The following is a 20,153-nucleotide window of genomic DNA, read 5'->3' as shown; positions in this document are numbered from 1 at the left end:
GTAACACAGATGTTGGAATTGCATACGATTTGGAAGCCTGTACAGAGTCATGAGATGACTTTTGAAAAACAGATTCAAACACGTCCTAAGTTTTTTACCATTGTTTAATGTTTTCTAGTCTGAATGTTTTCACTACAAATTTTTCACTATTTTAATGAAAATTTCATTATTAGAAAGGTTGGACATCTCTTTTCCTAGGTTTAATAAGCTTTTGTGTTTTTCTTTTTAAATTGACCATTCATTCCATTAGCCACTTTTTTCTAATATTCATCTTTTTCCTGTAGATTTGTACCAGTTCCCTTTATATTAATATTATCCCTTTGTTCTTAATACATCTTGCATATATTTTTCTAATGTGTTGTTTTTATTTTAAATGGTTTGTTGGTTTAAGTTTTGCATTGTTGAGGATTTAACACTAATGATTTAATACTAATGATTAATGAAAAACACAAAGTTTTTCAACAGTGAAAATCAAACTTGACAGATTGGTTCTACACTTGAGAAAATTTTGAGACAGTTAGTTTTTAGAATTTTTGTTTTGAAGTTATTTCATTGAAGCTTCCAAATTAAATGAAAATATATTTTAGAAATCACTTTTAGGGTTATTTCATGTGGTAATTATAACATTAACTGGGGTACACAACTTCTTTCTTCCATTAACTGATATGTTTTCTCTCCATGAATTTCTTATGATGTATGCACATGTTTAGTAGGAAAGTGTGTTGGATATGTGATGACTCTCTCTCCTACAAGCATCAACTGATACACCGAGAGACAAAGACTGAGAACTTGAGAAGCTAGACAAAGAGTAGCAGCTGAAAAACAGAAAGGTGAACACAAGAACAGGAGAATAATTGAAATTCAGGCCCTATGAAGTAGTGGGTCAAGGTGAACATCCAATTCATACATATGGGGCTAGGAAGGGATACATGCTAGGAGTGAGCGTGAATAAAATACAGATCCAGTTTGAGTGAATTCAGTTCGTGAATGGAGAAAGGTCATCTCTCTCAAACCCTAAAATACAGCTGCCAGAAGAAAGATGAATCCTTTCTGAAAAATACTAACATCATCCACAGACTTAAATTGTATAGACATCTTTCACAAGCAATGTCTTTCATTCAATCAAAAATAAGCAGGTATCATAAGAGATTAATATAATAGAATTTAGAGACTCATATAATATAATTTTGATTGATATATTAAGAAATTAAATAACACAATGAAAAAAATCAGCTCTGACCTTGAAACTACTGAAAGGATCAGAAAGAAATTCTAGACCTAAAAACTACAACAATGAAATTAATAATAATTTAGACCTAAGGAAAGAATTAGTAAACATGAAGATAGTACAGAAGAAAATAACCACAATGAAGTTCAAGGACACAAAAGATGTAAAATAAAGATGGTTTATAAAAGTTAACTATATGATGGGGTATAAAGTAAATCTCAACAAATCTCAAAACAATGGAATCATTACAAATGTGCTCTTTGACCTTAGTTTAATTAAGGAGAAAACAGCAACAAAAAGATATTAGGAAATCCAAATAGCTGAAGTTAAGAAATCAAGATTAGATAAATAACATATGGTTTCACTTACATGTGGAATCTAAAAAAAACAAAATGAACAAGCAAAAAGCAGAAACAGACCTATAAATACAGAGAATAAACTGACGGTTGCCAGAGGGGAGGAGTATGGGGCAATGGGCAAAATTGGTGATAGGGTGTGGGAGGCACAGACTTCCAGTTAGTGAGTGTATAAGTCACAGGGATGAAAGGTAAAGTATAGGAAATATAGTCAGTGATACTGGAATAGGGTTGTCTGGTGAACGTTGTGATCCATAGTGACAGTGAGCAGAGCAGAGCATAATGTAGGGAGATACTGAATCATTATGTTGTACACCTGAACGTAACATAACATTATGTCAACAATACTTCAATAAAAAAGATATTAGAACATTAAAATTGCATACATTCCAAAATAGAAAAAAAATCAAAATTAAAAATTTGAAATATTTTGATTGGATTAATATAAATATATAATATAATATTATTAGGATACAGCTAAGTGCAGTTCCTGAAAGAAATTTATACCTTAAATACACATTAGATTGGAAAAAATCTCCCAAATTACTTATTTAAGTATCATTCTTAAGAATTTAAACAAGAAACAATTTATTAAACCTAAAGAAAGTGGATGTTAGGAAATAATGAGCAGAAATTGATGAAATAAAAAACACATAGTGATGTGACTACTAACATTAAAATATAAAATATATTTCTCACCCCCAAATTTCTTCACACTCCTTTATAGTCAACCCCTCTTTACACCCCAAGTCACTGGCAACCACTCATAAGTTTTCTGTCTCTGTATTTTTGCCTTTTCGATAATGTATTGGAATCATGGTATGTAGGCCTTTGACTATAGCTTTTTTCATTGAACATAATTCAATTGGTACTCATGTGCATTGTTACATGTATTGGTACTTTATTCCTTTTTTTTGCTTAAAAAATTCCATTCTGTGAATCTGTCTCCATTGATTTATCCTTTCATTAGTTGAAGGACGTTGATGTTGCAGTTTTAGGTGATTAAGAATTAAGCAATGTGTACAGCTTTTGTTGCAAATATAGTTGCATTTCTCTTTGATAAATACCTAGAAGGAGACTATTAGTTAAACATATATCTACCTTTATAAGAAATTGCCAAATTGTTTTCCAATCTGATTCTAACATTTTGTCAGCCAAAATGTATCCACATTCTAGCTCCTCTACAACGTTGCTAGCCTTTGGTATTGTCAGCTTTTGTTCTGTTTCTTTTGTTTTCAAGCTGTTCTAGTAGACATATAGTGGTATCACATTATAGTTTTAATTTGAAAGTACCTAAAGGCTAATGTTGAGCACATTGTCATGTGCTTATTTTTCATCTAATTACCTTCCTTACTGAAGTGTCTTTGAAATCTTTTGCCCATTTTTTTAAAAATTATTGATATTAGAGAGTAATTTATATATTCTGGGTAAAATTCCTTTATCATATATGTGTCTTGCAAACTGTTTTCTCCTATATTGTTGCATATCTTTTTATTTTCTCAACAGTACCTTCTAAAAAACAGACTTTAATTTTCATGAAATCTAATTTATGAGTATGCTTTGAATTTTTTGCCTCACATATAAGCAACCACTGCCTAATGCAAACTCATAAAGATTTTTTACTATTTCTTTTAGAAGTTTTATAGTTTAAGGTTTTATATTTAGGTAGGTATATTTATATTTAGGTAGGTGGTCCATTTTGTGGTAATTTTTTATATGTTGTGAAGTATGGGTTGAAGTCTCTTTATTTTTTTTGCATATGGATATCCAGTTACCCTAGCACAACTTGTTGAAGCTACCCTTTCCCTATTTAATTACCATAATATCTTAGTGAAAATTAATTAACCTTGTATTTGAAGATGGACTGTCTTAATTACTATATTTCATTGTAAGCTGTGAAGACATGGAGATGTAAATGTTCTGGGTTTTTTAATATTATTTTTTAATATGAAATTTATTGTCAAATCGGTTTCCATACAACACCCAGTGCTCATCCCAACAGGTGCCCTCCTCAATGCCCATCACCGACCTTCCCCTCCCTCCTACCCCCCCATCAACCCTCAGTTTATTCTCATTTTTTAAGAGTCTCTTATGGTTTGGCTCCCTCCCTCTCTAACTTTTTTTACCGCCTTTCCCTCCCCCATGGTCTTCTGTTAAGTTTCTCAGGATCCACATAAGAGTGAAAACATATGGTATCTGTCTTTCTCCATATAACTTATTTCACTTAGCATAACACTGTCCAGTTCCACCCATGTTGCTACAAAAGGCCATATTTCATTCTTATTGCCACGTAGTATTCCATTGTGTATATAAACCACAATTTCTTTATCCATTCATCAGTTGATGGACATTTAGGCTCTTTCCATAATTTGGCTATTGTTAAAAGTGCCGCTGTAAACATTGGGGTACAAATGCCCCCATGCATCAGCACTTCTGTATCCCTTTGGTAAATTCCTAGAAGTGCTATTGTTGGGTCATAGGGTAGAGCTATTTTTAATTTTTTGAGGAACCTCCACACTGTTTTCCAGAGCGGCTACACCAGTTTGCATCCCATCAACAGTGCAAGAGGGTTCCCGTTTCTCCACATCCTCTCCAGCATCTATAGTCTCCTGATTTGTTCATTTTAGCCACTCTGACTGGCATGAGGTGGTATCTCAGTGTGGTTTTGATTTGTATTTCCCTGATAAGGAGCGACGTTGAGCATCTTTTCATGTGCCTGTTGGCCATCTGGATGTCTTCTTTAGAGAAGTGTCTATTCATGTTTTCTGCCCATTTCTTCACTGGATTCTTTGTTTTTCGGGTGTGGAGTTTGGTGAGCTCTTTATAGATTTTGGATACTAGCCCTTTGTCCGATATGTCATTTGCAAATATCTTTTCCCATTCCATTGGTTGCCTTTTAGTTTTGTTGATTGTTTCCTTTGCAGTGCAGAAGCGTTTTATCTTGAGGAGGTCCCAATAGTTCATTTTTGCTTTTAATTCCCTTGCCTTTGGGGATGTGTCAAGTAAGAAATTGTTGCAGCTGAATCAGAGAGGTTTTTTTTCTTCTTTCTCCTCTAGGGTTTTGGTGGTTTCCTGTCTCACATTGAGATCCTTTATCCATTTTTGAGTTTATTTTTGTGAATGGTGTAAGAAAGTCGTCTAGTTTCATTCTTCTGCATGTTGCTGTCAGTTCTCCCACCACCATTTGTTAAAGAGTCTCTTTTTTCCATTGTATATTATTTCCTGCTTTGTCAAAGATTAGTTGGCCATACACCTGTGGGTCCAATTCTGGAGTCTCTATTCTATTCCATTGGTCTATGTGTCTGTTTTTGTGCCAATACCATGCTGTCTTGATTATTACATCTTTGTAGTAGAGGCTAAAATCTGGGATCGTGATGCCTCCCACTTTGGTCTTCTTCTTTGGTATTACTTTGGCTATTCGGGATCTTTTGTGGTTCCATAAAAATTTTAGGATTGCTGGTTCTAGCTTTGAGAAGAATGCTGGTGCAATTTTGATTGGGATTGCATTGCATACATAGATTGCTTTGGGTAGTATTGACATTTTAACAATATTTATTCTTCCAATCCATGAGCATGGAATGTTTTTCTATTTCTTTGTATCTTCTTCAATTTCTTTCATAAGCTTCCTATAGTTTTCAGCATACAGATCTTTTACATCTTTGCTTAGGTTTATTCCTAGGTATTTTATGATTCTTGGTGCAATTGTGAATGGGACCAGTTTCTTTATTTGTCTTTCTGTTACTTCATTATTAGTCTATAAGAATGCATCTGACTTCTGTACATTGATTTTGTATCCTGCGACTTTGCTGAATTCATGTATCAGTTCTAGCAGACTTTTGGTGGAGTCTATCAGGTTTTCCATGTATAATATCATGCCATCTGCAAAAAGTGAAAGCTTGACCTAATCTTTGCCAATTTTGATGCCTTTGATTTCCTTTTGTTGTCTGATTGTTGTTGCTAGAACTTCCAACCCTATATTAAACAACAGCGGTGAGAGTGGACATCCCTGTCATGTTCCTGATCTCAGGGGGAAAGCTCTCAGTTTTTCCCCATTGAGGATGATGTTAGCTGTGGGCTTTTCATAAATGGCTTTGATGATGTTTAAGTATGTTCCTTCTATCCCGACTTTCTTGAGGGTTTTTATTAAGAAAGGATGCTGAATTTTGTCAAATGCTTTTTCTGCATCGATTGACAGGATCATATGGTTCTTATCTTTTCTTTTATTAATGTGATGTGTCACATTGATTGCTTTGCAAATGTTGAACCAGCCCTTTAGCCCAGGAATGAATCCCACTTGATCATGGTGAATAATTCTTTTTATATGCTGTTGAATTCGATTTGCTAGTGTCTTATTGAGAATTTCTGCATCCATATTAATCAGGGATATTGGCCTGTAGTTCTCTTTTTTTTACTGGGTCTCTGTCTGGTTTAAGAACCAAAGTAATGCTGGCTTCATAGAATGAGTCTGGAAGTTTTCCTTCCCTTTCTGTTTTTTGGAACAGCTTGAGGATAGGTATTATGTCTGCTTTAAATGTCTCATAGCATTCCCCAGGGAAGCCATCTGGTCCTGGACTCTTATTTGTTGGGAGATTTTTGATAACTGATTCAATTTCTTTGCTGGTTATGGTCTGTTCAAGTTGTCTATTTCTTCCTGTTTGAGTTTTAGAAGTGTGTGGGAGCTTAGGAATTTGTCCATTTCTTCCAAGTTGTCCAGTTTGTTGGCATATAATTTTTCATAGTATTCCCTGATAATTGCTTGTGTTTCTGAGGGATTGGTTGTAATAATTCCATTTTCATTCATGATTTTATCTATTTGGGTCATCTCCCTTTTCTTTTTGAGAAGCCTGGCTAGAGGTTTATCAATTTTGTTTATTTTTTTCAAAAAACCAACTCTTGGTTTCATTGATCTGCTCTATAGTTTTTTTAGATTCTATATTGTTTATTTCTGCTCTGATCTTTATTATTTCTCTTCTTCTGCTGGGTTTGGGGTGTCTTTGCTGTTCTGCTTCTATTTCCTTTAGATGTGCTGTTAGATTTTGTATTTGGATTTTTCTTGTTTCTTTAGATAGGCTTGGATTGCAATGTATTTTCCTCTCAGGACTGCCTTCGCTGCATCCCAAAGTGTTTGGATCATTGTGTTTTCATTTTCATTTGTTTCCATATATTTTTTTAATTTCTTCTCTAATTGTCTGGTTGACCCATTACTTCTTTAGTAGGGTGTTCTTTAATCTCCATGCTTTTGGAGGTTTTCCAGACTTTTTCCTGTGGTTGATTTCAAGTTTCATAGCATTGTGGTCTGAAAGTGTGCATGGTATGATCTCACTTCTTTTACACTTATGAAGGGCTGTTTTGTGACCCAGTATGTGATCTATCTTGGAGAATGTTCCATGTGCACTCGAGAAGAAAGTATATTCTGTTGCTTTGGGATGTGGAGTTCTAAATATATCTGTCAAGTCCATCTGATCCAATGTATCATTCAGGGCCCTTGTTTCTTTATTGATCCTTTGTCTAGATGATCTGTCTATTGTTGTAAGTGGGGTATTAAAGTCCCCTGCAATTACCACATTCTTATCAGTAAGGTTGCTTATGTTTGTGAGTAATTGTTTTATATATTTGGGGGCTCCCATATTCGGCACATAGACATTTATAATTGTTAGCTCTTCCTGATGGATAGACCCTGTAATTATTATATAATGCCCTTCTTCATCTCTTGTTACAGCCTTTAATTTAAAGTCTAGTTTGTCTGATATAAATATGGCTACTCCAGCTTTCTTTTGACTTCCAGTAGCATGATAGAGAGTTCTCCATCCCCTCACTTTCAATCTAAAGGTGTCCTCAGGTCTAAAATGAGTCTCTGTAGACAGCAAATAGATGGGTCTTGTTTTTTTTTATCCATTCTGGTACCCTGTATCTTTTGGTTGGAGCATTTAGTCCCTTTACATTCAGTGTTATTATAGAAAGATATGGGTTTAGAGTCATTGTGAAGTCTATAGGTTTCATGCTTGTGGTGATGTCTCTGGTACTTTGTGGTCCTTGCCACATTTCACTCACAGAATCCCCCTTAGGATCTCTTGTAGGGCTGGTTTAGTGGTGATGAATTCGTTCAGTTTTTGTTTGTTTGGGAAGACCTGTATCTCTCCTTCTATTCTGAATGACAGACTTGCTGGGTAAAGGATACTCGGCTGCATATTTTTTTCTGTTCATCACATTGAAGATTTCCTGCCATTCCTTTTTGGCCTACCAAGTTTCAGTAGATAGGTCTGCTACCACTTTTATGTGTCTACCTTTGTAAGTTAGGGTTTTTTATCCCTAGCTGCTTTCAGAATTTTCTCTTTATCCCTGTATTTTGCCAGTTTCACACTGACATGTCATGCAGAAGATTGATTCAAGTATGTCTGAAGGGAGTTCTCTGTGCCTCTTGGATTTCAATGCCTTTTTTGTTCCCCAGATCAGGGAAGTTCTCAGCTATGATTTGTTCAAGTACACCTTCAGCCCCTTTCTCTCTCTTCTTCTTCTTCTGGAATTCCTATGATATGGATATTGTTCCCTTTGATTGCATCACTTAGTTCTCTAATTCTCCCATTATACTCCTGGATTTTTTTTATCTCTCTTTTTCTCAGCTTCCTCTTTTTCCATAATTGTATCTTCTAATTCACCTATTCTCTCCTCTGCCTCTTCAATCCGTGGTGTGGCTGCCTCCATTTTATTTTGCTCCTCATTTATAGCATTTTTTAGCTCCTCGTGATTATTTCTTAGTCCCTTGATCTCTGTAGCAATAGATTCTCTGATGTCCTGTATGCTTTTTTCAAGCCCAGTGTTTAATTTTATGACTATTATTCTAAATCCTTGTTCTGTTATATTGCTTAAATCATTTTAGATCAATTTGTTAGCTGTTGATATTTCCTGGAGTTTCTTTTGAGGACAATTCTTCCATTTTATCATTTTGGTAGTCCCTGCAGTAGCTCCAAACTGCAGGGCACTTCCCCTGTGTTGTCTGGAGTAACTTGTGTTGGTGGGTAGGGGTGCAATCAGACCTGAAATCTACCCCTAGCCCACCACTGGGGCCACAGTCAGACTGGTGTGTACCTTATCTTCCCCTTTCTCAGAGGCAGGACTCACTGTGGAGTGGGATAGCCCCTGTCTGGGCTACTTGCACACTGCCAGGCTTGTGGTGCTGCTTCTATGGGATCTGGCGTATTAGCCGGGGTGGATGCACAAGGTGCACAGGGGTGGGAGGGGCAGGCTTAGCTGGCTTTGCTGTATGTGGCCCCCTGCGGGAGGGGCCCTACAGCACCCAGAGGGAAGCAGGCCCATCAGAGGGATGGATCCACAGAAGCACAGAGTTGGGCATTTGTGCGGTGCAAGTAAGCTCGGTGAGGGGAACTGGTTCCCTTTGGAATTTTGGCTAGGGGATGGGAAAGGGAAATGGTGCTTGCCAGTGCCTTTGTTCCCCACTGAGCTGAGCTCTGCCTTCCAAGACTCAACACCTCTCCCTCCTGGTGTCCTCTTGCTCTCCCCGCACTCAGAGAGCAGAGGTGTTGACTTTTAACATTCCAGATGTTAAGTCCCTCTGGCTGTCAGAACTCACACAGTCCAGCCCCTCCGCTTTTGCCAGCCAGACTTTTGGGGCTCTGCCTTGCCGGGAGGGCTGCCCCTCCACTGCCCCAGTTCCCTCCCACCAGTCCGTGTAGCACGCACTGCCTCCCTGCCCTTCATACCCTCTTCCATGGGCCTCTTGTCTATGCTTGGCTCCAGGGAGTCCCTTCAGCTAGTCTCCTGGCAGTTTTCTGGGTTGTTTAGGCAGATATGGGTGGAATCAAAGCGATCAGCAGGACGAGGTGAGCCCAGCGTCCTCCTATGCCACCATCTTCCTAATCCTATCTCCCAAAGGCTTTTGTCTTGAAATCTATATTATTTTTTGTTCTTCTTAGTCTTTTGCTTTACCAAGTAAATTTTACAGTCACTTTGTCAGTTTCCACACAAAAAAAAAATCCTGCTGGAATTCTGATTGAGATTCATTGAATCTATAAATCAATTTGGAAAAAAAATGACATTCTAACAATATCTAGTATATCCATCCTTAAGTATAATATATTTCTCCATTTAGGTTTTATTTGGTGTCTCTCCTCAGTACTTTGTAGTTTTCTTCTTATAAATCTTGTTCATATGTTTTTACATTTATACCTAAGTATTTGATAAATTTTTCTGCTATTTTGAATGATACCATTATTTTAATTTCAATTTCCAGTGGTTCATTGCTAGTATATAGAAATAATTTTGTGTATTGACTTTACATTCTGTGACCCTCTGAACCAAATTAGTAGCTTTTTTCTAGGTTATTTTTAGGATTCTTCACATAGATTATCATGTGTCTGCCCTAGAATTTTATTTCTTCCTTTGCTATATGTCTATGTTCCTCTTGTCTTATTTCTTTTTCTTGCCTTTTCAATCTTTAGGAACACTAGTATAATGTTTAATAGAAGTAGTGAATGTAAATATCACTGCTTTGATTCTGATCTTAGCTTGAGACTATTAACTAAAATGTTAGTTGTAGGTTTTTGCAGATTCTCTTTATAAGGTTGAGTTCCCTCTACTTTCTAATTTTCAGAGCTTTTGTTTATTTTTCACGAATGAATGTTGAGCTTTGTCAGATACTTTTTCTGGATCTATTGAGATAATAAGTTTTTCTCTTTAGTCTCTTGATATAATAAATTACATTGATTCATTTTTTAATGTAGAACTGACATTGCATTTTGGACATTAGCTTCTCTCGATCATGATGTATTACCCTTTTTATATATTGAAGGATTGAATTTGCCATTTTTTACTGAAAATTTTGCAAGTATTTTTGTGAGAGATATTGTTTGTTTTATTTTTGTATTACGTCTTTTTTTAAATATCAGAACACTATAAAGTGAATTAATATGTTCTTTGTTCTTGATTCAAAAAATTAAATTCCTCCTTTTATGAGTTTAAAGCATTCTCATTATGTCATATTACTTACAATTTTGTTACTGCATAATTGTTACATAAAAATTAATATGCCACAAATTGTGATGTTAGTAGCTATCCACGAATGAAAACTGTTGAAATAAATTACTCGCCCAAAGTTATATTTATATCAATAGAGTAAAATTTAATATTGAAAACTAATTTGTATACATTTAGGTTATATATTCTTGTATCATAGGTGTTCTGAGTTTACTTGATAAATGTACAGATTCTGCATGTTAGTTTTAAAATATCAATTGACATTATTAGGCAAATTGATAGATGGCAGTCGGTAAGGAATATGTGATGAAACATGCCTACTTTTGGTGGCAAGTGGGGCTAGAATAGTCTTATGTAGTGTCATTGTTGTTGGTGGTGGTGTTTTTCTTATTTGAGGTCATATTGAGGTCATATTAACTTAGATAACACTTTCTATCCCATTCAGGAATGTTACTCTGTTTTGATTTAAACTCAAAAATATATTGAATGTGAGAGCTATTTTTGTTCCTTAACGTATTTTTTTTTTGTCTCTTAGTATATATTATTTTTGTATGCGTGCATATATTAAATATTTGTGAGAAAAGAAAGTACTTTCAGTCTTAACATATTGGCATGTGGTGTTTTCAGTATAATGAAAAGACTTGGCCATTATCTTCGTTGGGCTTATATTACTAGGAGCTTTATCATAAGATTGAAAACCCATCCAAACAGAATGGATATTTAGCAGCCATAGTAATCTTAGTCCTAAAGTTTATTTGATCTAAAACACAGAGCTGCTTGGAAATTCTGGAGTCCTGATTAATGGGTTCACAGTGGGACATTTTACAAGAAGTGAGGAGCCTTTCCGGAAATAATTTATTTTAAGCAAAGAGAGAGTGGAAGCACTCAAGCTTGCTTTAAGGAAAATGGCTAACAGATGAATGCAAGGTGTTGTTTTGTTGTTATGCAGTACCAGGGACTCAGAATCATATGCCCTATCTTCAGAATTGAATTATATGAAAATAGAGTGCTTGACCAAACTGAAGAGCTTTTTAGAGCAAACAAACACATAGCCTAAGACATCCATCACGAGCCCCAAGCACCGCTTTGGTACTAATGCTACGGAGTCTGTTTTCCCAGCACCAAATAAGTGTGTTTATTTCTGTACTCTGGTATGTGGCTTTTTCCCTATGAAAGTTTATAAAGAAACATCTCATAAATAAAAGTATTTATGAGGTATATAACAATTACTGTAGCATATATGTAAAGCTGTTTTTTAGGCACATTTCTCTTTCCGATGCACTAATATATGTGTTTGGTTTTAGGTTTCCTCAAGAGCTGAACATGGGAAAAATAAGCGCTGAAATTATGTGGACCCTTTTTGCTCAGGATATGAAATATGCATTAGAAGGTAATTTCGACTATTTATACCTCTTTGAACACATGTTTTAAGTAAATTGTGATGTTAATTTCTTGATCTTAAATGTAAAGAACTGATGGAATAGAACATTGTAGTGATTAGTTCTAAAACATATTTCTACATTATTGGGAAATATAGATCTCAAAGTCTTTTAAAAGCCCTAAAAGCATACATTTTTAATCAAGTTTTCTATGTTGCAGGATCATAATAAGTATTTCACTTGTAGGACAATGCTCAGATGCAGGAATGCCTTATGGCAATTGATTTACCAAAGCAGACCATATTGAAGGTGTGAGTGAGTAGTATTAGTCCAGCAATTTGTCTAGGTAGACTTGGAAATTGTACCCATGGTTATGAAAGTTAGAATCTGACCAGTTTTTAAAAAGACCATGGCAAAGCTATTTATCATGAACTCTGCTCTCAGTCAGTCTAAATCTTCTAAGGGAAATAGAGCTCTTTAAAATAGAACTCTAAGTTTAAAAATTCTATCCATATCCTTTGAGCACTCACACTATGGTTAGAATTAGAGCACTGGAAACCAGTCTAGAGTTCCTGTCCTCTAGGGACTTACAGTCGAGTAGCAAATTTTCTTTGCACTTGTTCAACAGTATATTTTGAACTCCTAGATGCTAAATGTCCATCACTATACTCAGTGTGGAGTATATAGCAGTGAACAAGACAGCCACGGTCCCTGCCCTCAACAAAATTATGGAGGGTAGCCACAAGAAGTATGGGGTGGTCAAGTCTAATGATGATAGAATGTTTAGAGGAAAAGCACCTAAATCAGATTTGGGACATACGAGCAAGGTAGGCTTTCTAGAGGCACTTAGTCTGAGGAAGTGTTATCTTGACCAAAACCTGAAGTATAAGTAGGTGTTAGTTCTGGGAAGAGATGAGCAAGAAACATCTCTTTCATGTCCTGGCAGAGGACAGACTGTTAGCAGTTAGAGTGAGTACAAGGTACGTTCACGAAAATCGCACTCAGCAGGCCCTATGAACAAGACATAGCAAGAAGAGAGGCTGGAAAAACTAGCAGGGACCAGCATACAGGACCTGGTGGGATGTGGTGAGGAGTTTAACTCTCTGCAAAGACAAATAAGAGATAATGAAAGGATTTCAGAAGTACATGTCTTGTTCAGATTTGCAACTTAGAAAAAGCATTTTGGCTGTGATATGAAGAACAGATTAATAGGGTAAGACTGGTACAGAGTTCATGCTCATTGTATCATGTTGTTGTTTTTATTTTTGTTTTTTTAGCATTGCTAAAATGTAAGCATGTTGCTGGGGGACATAGAGGGAACATATAGACGTTTTTGTTATTTGAAAAAGAAGGCACACAGTAGATTTTAATATCCAGTTTTCTGGTAAAGTCCAGCTCTCCCACCCACAAATAGAGAGGTTTTCTGTCTTTAAGATTAAACCAGACTGTTGAGAGGCACAAACTCCTTATTCTTCAGTAAGATGTTTCTTCTCCATTGTATTAGTCAGCCTTGTTCTCTCTACTTCTGTGCCTGCCTTCCACCAACTACATCGTTTCCTACCAATCTCCTTCAGTTTTCTCTTTGAAATTCAAGAGTCTCTTAAGTCAAATGGGGAGCACCAGTACACTAGGCCACTAAGGTTCCTCAGCTAGCATGTACTCCCTTCTTTTATCCTTTACACTCTTCCACTCTCCTCCAATGTCTGTCAGGCATCTCAAACTTTGTAAGATCACTAAAGTAATGTTTATGTTAAAGAATTTAAAATACCAAAAATTTGGTGTTTGTTTGCAACAACATTGAAAATAGGAATGCTAAAGGAGAGCATCTGTAACTTTGATTAGAGGCTTGGTTAATAATTTTGTGTAGGAACAGTATCCCCAAATGCTGAGATTGTATCATCAAAAATCAGCTCCAAGATCATTCACACACATTTTTAAGAAGGCATGGTAAATGCAGTAAGGGAATACGTTGGGTTGCAGTTAATGATTTATGCAACTTCTTCTTCTACCAGAGGAGAAGACTTTTGAGTGCAAAGATTTTTTTTCAACCTTTGTATGCATTGAACATCAAGAGAAAGTCACTGTGTGTTTGTTTTCTTGAAATGAATCGCAAATGAGATAATCCTATAGAAACAACCTTGGAGACAAGAATAACTACCATGTTCAAAGTAAACATTTGTGGTATTGTTAGTTGGGAGGCAACAAGATACCTGAGACTGGGAAACCCACCTTTAGAAAGCTTTATCACTCATGGGCTGGGCAACCCTGGAAATTAGTGCTTCTTCAAACCTTGATTTTCTTTTCAATAAAAAAGGTGATAAGAGTCCCCAGGTTGGTGTGAGTATTGCATGATAGGTTAAATGTGCTTGGCAAACTTGAAAGCACTGTGCTAACAGGAGGGGGCCATTATTATTCTATACAGGGGAAAAGATCTGTCAGAGTCTCAAAGCAATCTCCTTTATGGGTCATTCAAAGTTTAAACCTCTAGGAAAGTGTTCACAAATGCATGTGAATCTGTCCACTTTCTCTCCCTTTTTCCTTTACACTCTTTCAGTCTAATAAGTGGCTTCAAGAAAAAGACTGTACCTTTTTAAAAACGTGGCATGAATAATAATCACTAGAGAAAATGAAGACTAACAGCCCCTCGCAGAGTAGAGGGCATGTACTTAAAAACATTCATCTGGCAGGCTTTTTGCACATTGATAGTAATGTTCTTACTTGCCCTACTTGCTTTCTAAAATGTTAAAATTTACTGACTATGGAGTAGTGCTTCCAGCTCTTGACCTAGAAAGACTCTGTCTGGCGTTAAATAATTTGGGCTACATAGTTCAACTTGTGACTAAAGCATCAGAGCCCAACTTGTGAGCAACCTGTGATGAAGTCACGTCAACAGAGAAGAGCCAGTTAGATAGAACTTTTTGACCTGTAGCTGTTTGCAGCATTTTGCTTTTCTTCATGAACTCGTCACCTGCTGTAAAAGAATTAATCTAATTTAAAATCAAATATCTTTTCTCCAACTTCACTCAATCTATATGAGCCAAGTTATTTTGTTTTTTAACCCTTGACATTAATCACCTTACAAGCTTGATAAACAGTAATTCATTTGATCACTATGGTGATAATTTATTGAATGAACCCAGAATAAATGATTTTACCAATTAAAAAGAAAAAAAAAGATGAACTTTCTCTGGAAAAGAGATCATAGGAAGGGGGAACATGGTGAAACAAAGTTGGTTTTGTGGAATTGTTTCTAAATAATTTATTCTAAAAGCTCTTGGAGTCTTTACCCTGGCAGGTACAAAATGTAGGTTTTGTAGTAATTTAGACCTAGGTTTGGGTTCAGACTCTGCTACTTTACATTAACTTCTTAGCTCTGATTTTGGACAATTTATTAAACTCAATAAGCCTCACTTTCCATCTTTGTAAACAAGTGGCAAAAATACCTACCCCATAAATTATTGTAAGAAGAAATAAAAAGACACAGAGGTATGGAGATAAGGGGAATCATTTCCTACAAAATAATACTCAACAAATATTAGCCATAATGACAACCTTAAGGATTATAATTTAGTAAACAAGAACTTGGAAATGATTTATAATACCACCAAAATGTTTAGATGACTATTAGTGACTAAAATGTTTAATTGGTAATTCCTATTGACTGCAGACATTGTGTTTGTCATGTTGATATGCACAGATTTGGTTGCCTGCCAATTCTTAAATCAGGACAGTCCTGTTCAGGGTACTGATTGTATAACATATGTCTGTGTCTTCACAGCCTTTATTAAGAGCAAACCCTGCTAGGCCCCAAGATAACAGCCAGATGGTAGATTGGGTCCACAAGGATTCAGGTGGTTTCTAATTAATAGCTCTGTAAAAGAATGTTTGGGATTCTTTTAAATAGTCTTAAATTGGGGTTTGTGGCTGGTCTTCAAGTCATGTTCTGAAATTTGTATCCACATTTAGGAGGGGGTAGGCTAGGAGAGGGGTGCCTAAGGCATTGGTCACATTCTCAGATGAATCTTTGCATAGAAAAAGTCACTGAAAATAAATTGGTTAAAAATTACTGTTTTACTTTAATAACTTAGGCCAAGATAAAATTAATTATAATATGTAACACAGAATCATCTTTCACCTGGCATTAGTAAAGTCTCTCATATCAATGCTCCTCAAACTTTAGTTTGCCCAGTAGTTACCTGGGAATCTTGGGAAAACACAGACTTTGACTGAGTAGATCTTTTACGGGAGGCAGGATTCTCTTCATTTCTAACATAATCTGAGCTGATACCCAGCTGGTTGGTGTACCACACACTGAATATGGCCAGGATTAAATGCTGTAGTTAAAGTAAAGCAATAGTTCTGGATATTTTGCCTTTTTATTACTGACCTTGGTTGTCTGCTACTAAGTTACGTTGAATCTCACCAATGGGTGAAGATTCTCAAACCTGTTTTTGTAATTTTTCAGCAGCAGCTCATCGTCCTAGTAAGCCGAACTATTGCTGCTAATTCTTCCTCAAACTTTCCCTTCACCACCTTGTCTTAACTTATAAATTAAAATATTTGCCTGTTGAGTACCTTCTGAAAGTTCTTTACTCCCTTCATATTTATTGTTATGATCTTCTCTCGAAAAAAGTATGATCTCTATTGCTCTTCACCCAAATGTCAGGCCACCCTGTGCATTTAAGGGCATTGCCCTTGACATTGTAGCCACAAAGACAAGGAGAACACAAAGGCATGGTTACATCGTTGCTGGTCTTGTTGACTACCTTGACTATACCAGAAGAACTGACTTGCCCCATGAATTTTGCTAACCTCTCTTAGGGTATTCTCATACTTAACATCTTTCTGCTCTACCTCGTGCTTAGTCTACTTCAAACCATTATTTCACACTTATCACCTTTCTGGTACACTTGTCAGCAGTTTTCTGCCGATTTTCAAGTCTACCCTCACAAGCCACTGGTTGTCAATTTATCTTGATCTTCATTTTTTTTAGTAGAGTAGTTTCATACTAATTTCTACATTGAATAAAATCTCTCTAGAAACAATGGATTTCTTTTTTCCACTACTTCCTACTTTGAATCTTCCTGAATGTTATTTGAATGACAGAGATTAAAACTATACCTATACACTATGCCCATATATACTGTACCTATACACTTCAAAGACTCTAGATAGAGCAGAGATGGAAAGCACTTTGTAAAGGATCTCTCTGGCAATAATAGTCAACCTTTTCTTACAGCAATAATAGTCAACCTATTTGTTGTTGTTGTTGTTTTCCATTATCTCACATTCTTCAAAGGTCCATGAGTAACAGGGATGTGAGTGTTTCTTAACAAAGGAGAGAGAGCACATGTCTTTCCCTCATCCTGTTGAAAATTTTCAGTATTACTCTTTTCAAGAAGCCAATGACTTTTGGGGTGCCTGGGTGGCTTAGTCAGTTAAGTGTCCAACTTCAGCTCAGGTCATGATCTCAAGGTTCGTGGGTTCAAACCCTGTGCTGGTCTTTGTACTGACAGCTCAGTGCCTGGAGCCTCCTTCAGGTTGTGTCACCCTCTCTCTGTGCCCCTCCCCTGCTCACACTCTGTCTCTCTGTCAAAAATAAATAAATATTAAAAACATTTTTAATTAAAAAAAAGAAACATGACTTTTGAATAATTCAAAGAAATAATACTTATTTGTGAAAATATTAGCTTGGAACAGACAATGTCTTGTACCTGAAAAAAAAAATTCTATCCTCTATTTCATATGACTAATAAGTCATTTTCCTATTCTAAAAGCTATGTGTTAAGATTTAGGTACTTTAAGAATGACTACCAGAATACCACAGAGACAGTTAAACAGTACTGGAGGACACTTTCACTTTCCTGATATTATAAAATAGCATTAGTATCATTCCATTTGCCTAAGCTAAAAATTGGGTAGTCAAGGTTGACTTCTTTCTCTCCTCTGCATCTAATTAGCAAATAGATACTATAAGTTCTATGTCTAAATTCTCCTCCATAATCTTCTTTTCTATGCTTCTCACTATTGTCCTTGTTTGGATACACATATTTTCTGCTTTCATTTTCATTGATAGGGTTCTTCCTTTCTAGATGCCTCCCTGACCACTGGATAAAGGTCACATTCCTTAGCATAGCCTGGACCAGTACCTTACTCTTCTTTCTGTACCTAGTTTTAGCCCTAGTGTTTTATGCTATAGCTACATCCACATGTTTGAAATTTCTCTGAAATCCTCTTAAAAGTTCCTGCCTCAGGACATTGTGCCTAATGCCCCCCCCCCCATACCTACCCAATCTTTTCCCTAATCGCCATCCCTAACAAAGACTCATGTAGTCTTCTGGGTTAAGTTCAGAATTTCTTATTATGTTAAGTTTTCCCTGGCATTCTCAGAGAGAAATAAGTACTTGGTCCCTATTCTCCCATAATACTTCCAATTATAACATTTGTTCATGTGTTACACTTCATAAATACATGACTCACTATGCCCTGAGCTCTTATTCATTTTTTGCTCTCCCCTTCCTCTGACACATAATAGAAATGTTCTGGACCAATGAATGCACACAGGAGTATAAGCCTGTGTCTACAAACAGGCAAAAGCATAGTTGTATGTTCCATTCTCAAAATGCTGATTTCCATTGACAATTCAGTACAGTCACACAAACCTCATACAGTCTCATATAAAAAAGAACATTTCCCAACAATTATTTTCACCACATGTTGTTGTGACAGTTCTAGAAGTGTTTAATAATCATAGCTGTGAAAAAAAACCTAAATACTTTGGTTTACCCACAGAAACTCAGTGTGTGTGTACATGTGTATGTTGTTCATGCATTTGCATGTGGTAAGAAAAGATGGTACATTTACCATAAAGTACAAGCTATACTTCCTTAATTAATTATAAACAATTTCTTCCAGTTATACCCTGTTTATTAGCCCCACCTTCATTTCTGTGACATCCTACCAATTTGTATTAATCTATATTCACGGTGAATTCCAAATCTAGATTACTGGACAAGTGAAAACAAAACTGAAATCACTAATTCTCAGTACTCATTACTGCAAATAAACAGTTCTATTCATTTGAGTTTTCAGTGGCAGTTCACATCAGTCCTCTGTAAACTGAAATAAGATTTCTGGATTAATGTATCAGTTTAGATGGGACAGTTTATTTGAGAGATCATGTGTTACATCTGTACCTCAATCCCCCCAAATAAAGGCAAGAACAAGATATGTTTTATATTTGCCCCCACTCTCCCAAAAAATAAAGGCAAGAGCAAAGTGTATTTATTTGTATTTAAGTTTTCCTGATCCACTAGGCCAGGTGGTTCTCAAAAGGTGGGGCCCAGCAGTGTGTTTTCTTATTTTTTATTTATTTTTTTATTTATGTTTTTAGAGAGAGAGAGAGAGAGAGAAAGAGAGCGAGCAAGAGCATGCACACAACCAGGGGGCAGGGGAAAACAGAGAGAGAGAGAGAGAGAAGATCTTAAGCAGGCTCCACACTCAGTGTGAGATCATGACCTGAGCTGAAATCAAGAGTCAGATGCTTAAGCCACCCACAGGCCCCCTAGCAGCCTGTTTTTAAAACAAGACCTCCAGGTGGTTCTGTTGCATGCTAAATTTTGAGATTATCATTGTTTTAATTTATAAGAAAAGAAGAATAGAAGAAAAATTAAAATAGGAAAAAGAATAAAATTTAAAAAATCATAATTTTCAAGGAAATAAAAGGAGGAAGTCAAGTCCAGTAGCATGAAACTCAATAGGATAAAAATGACAGGGAAGATATTGATGACTCAGCCAAGAAGGAATATAATTCTCAGGTTAAGGAAAGTCCATGGAGTATTCAATAATATAAATGAAAATGAACCTCTGTTACAAAAGAATGAAAAATTGCTTATTTTGTTTAATCTCCTGGTCAAAAGAAAAATACAAACACATATTGCATTCATGTCAAGCCATTTTCATTTTTTTTTTTTGCCTTGGAGTCATAATCCAATAAAAGCAAATAAATTTCCTCTAATATTTATATCTTTATTTAACTACTTCTTTGAGTAGGACAAAATTCAATGCATTCTGAAACAGCTAATGCTCTGTTGTTGTTGTTGTTGTTGTTGTTGTTGTTGTTGTTGTCATTGTTGTTTTAATGTTTTTCATTTATTTTGAGAGATAGCGTAGGACAGGGGTAGAGAGAGAATCCCAAGC

At 36.0% G+C, this 20,153-nt stretch overlaps 1 protein-coding gene across 2 annotated transcripts in view; it reads left to right on the top strand.

The window, feature by feature from the left end:
- UNC13C (unc-13 homolog C) overlaps nucleotides 1-20,153 on the top strand; it is a 675,102-nt gene that overhangs the window by 481,756 nt on the left and 173,193 nt on the right. For both annotated transcript variants that reach the window (XM_045059288.1, XM_019832393.3), the window contains one exon: nucleotides 11,880-11,965. In XM_045059288.1, coding sequence (XP_044915223.1) covers nucleotides 11,880-11,965 — 86 coding nt within the window. The remainder of the gene's footprint in view (nucleotides 1-11,879; nucleotides 11,966-20,153) is intronic.

Source organism: Felis catus, chromosome B3 (genome assembly GCF_018350175.1).
Source record: "Felis catus isolate Fca126 chromosome B3, F.catus_Fca126_mat1.0, whole genome shotgun sequence".
NCBI classification, from domain to species: domain Eukaryota; kingdom Metazoa; phylum Chordata; class Mammalia; order Carnivora; family Felidae; genus Felis; species Felis catus.
The sequence above is the reverse complement of the archived record's forward strand: the minus strand, read 5'-3'. Positions and strand labels throughout refer to the sequence as shown.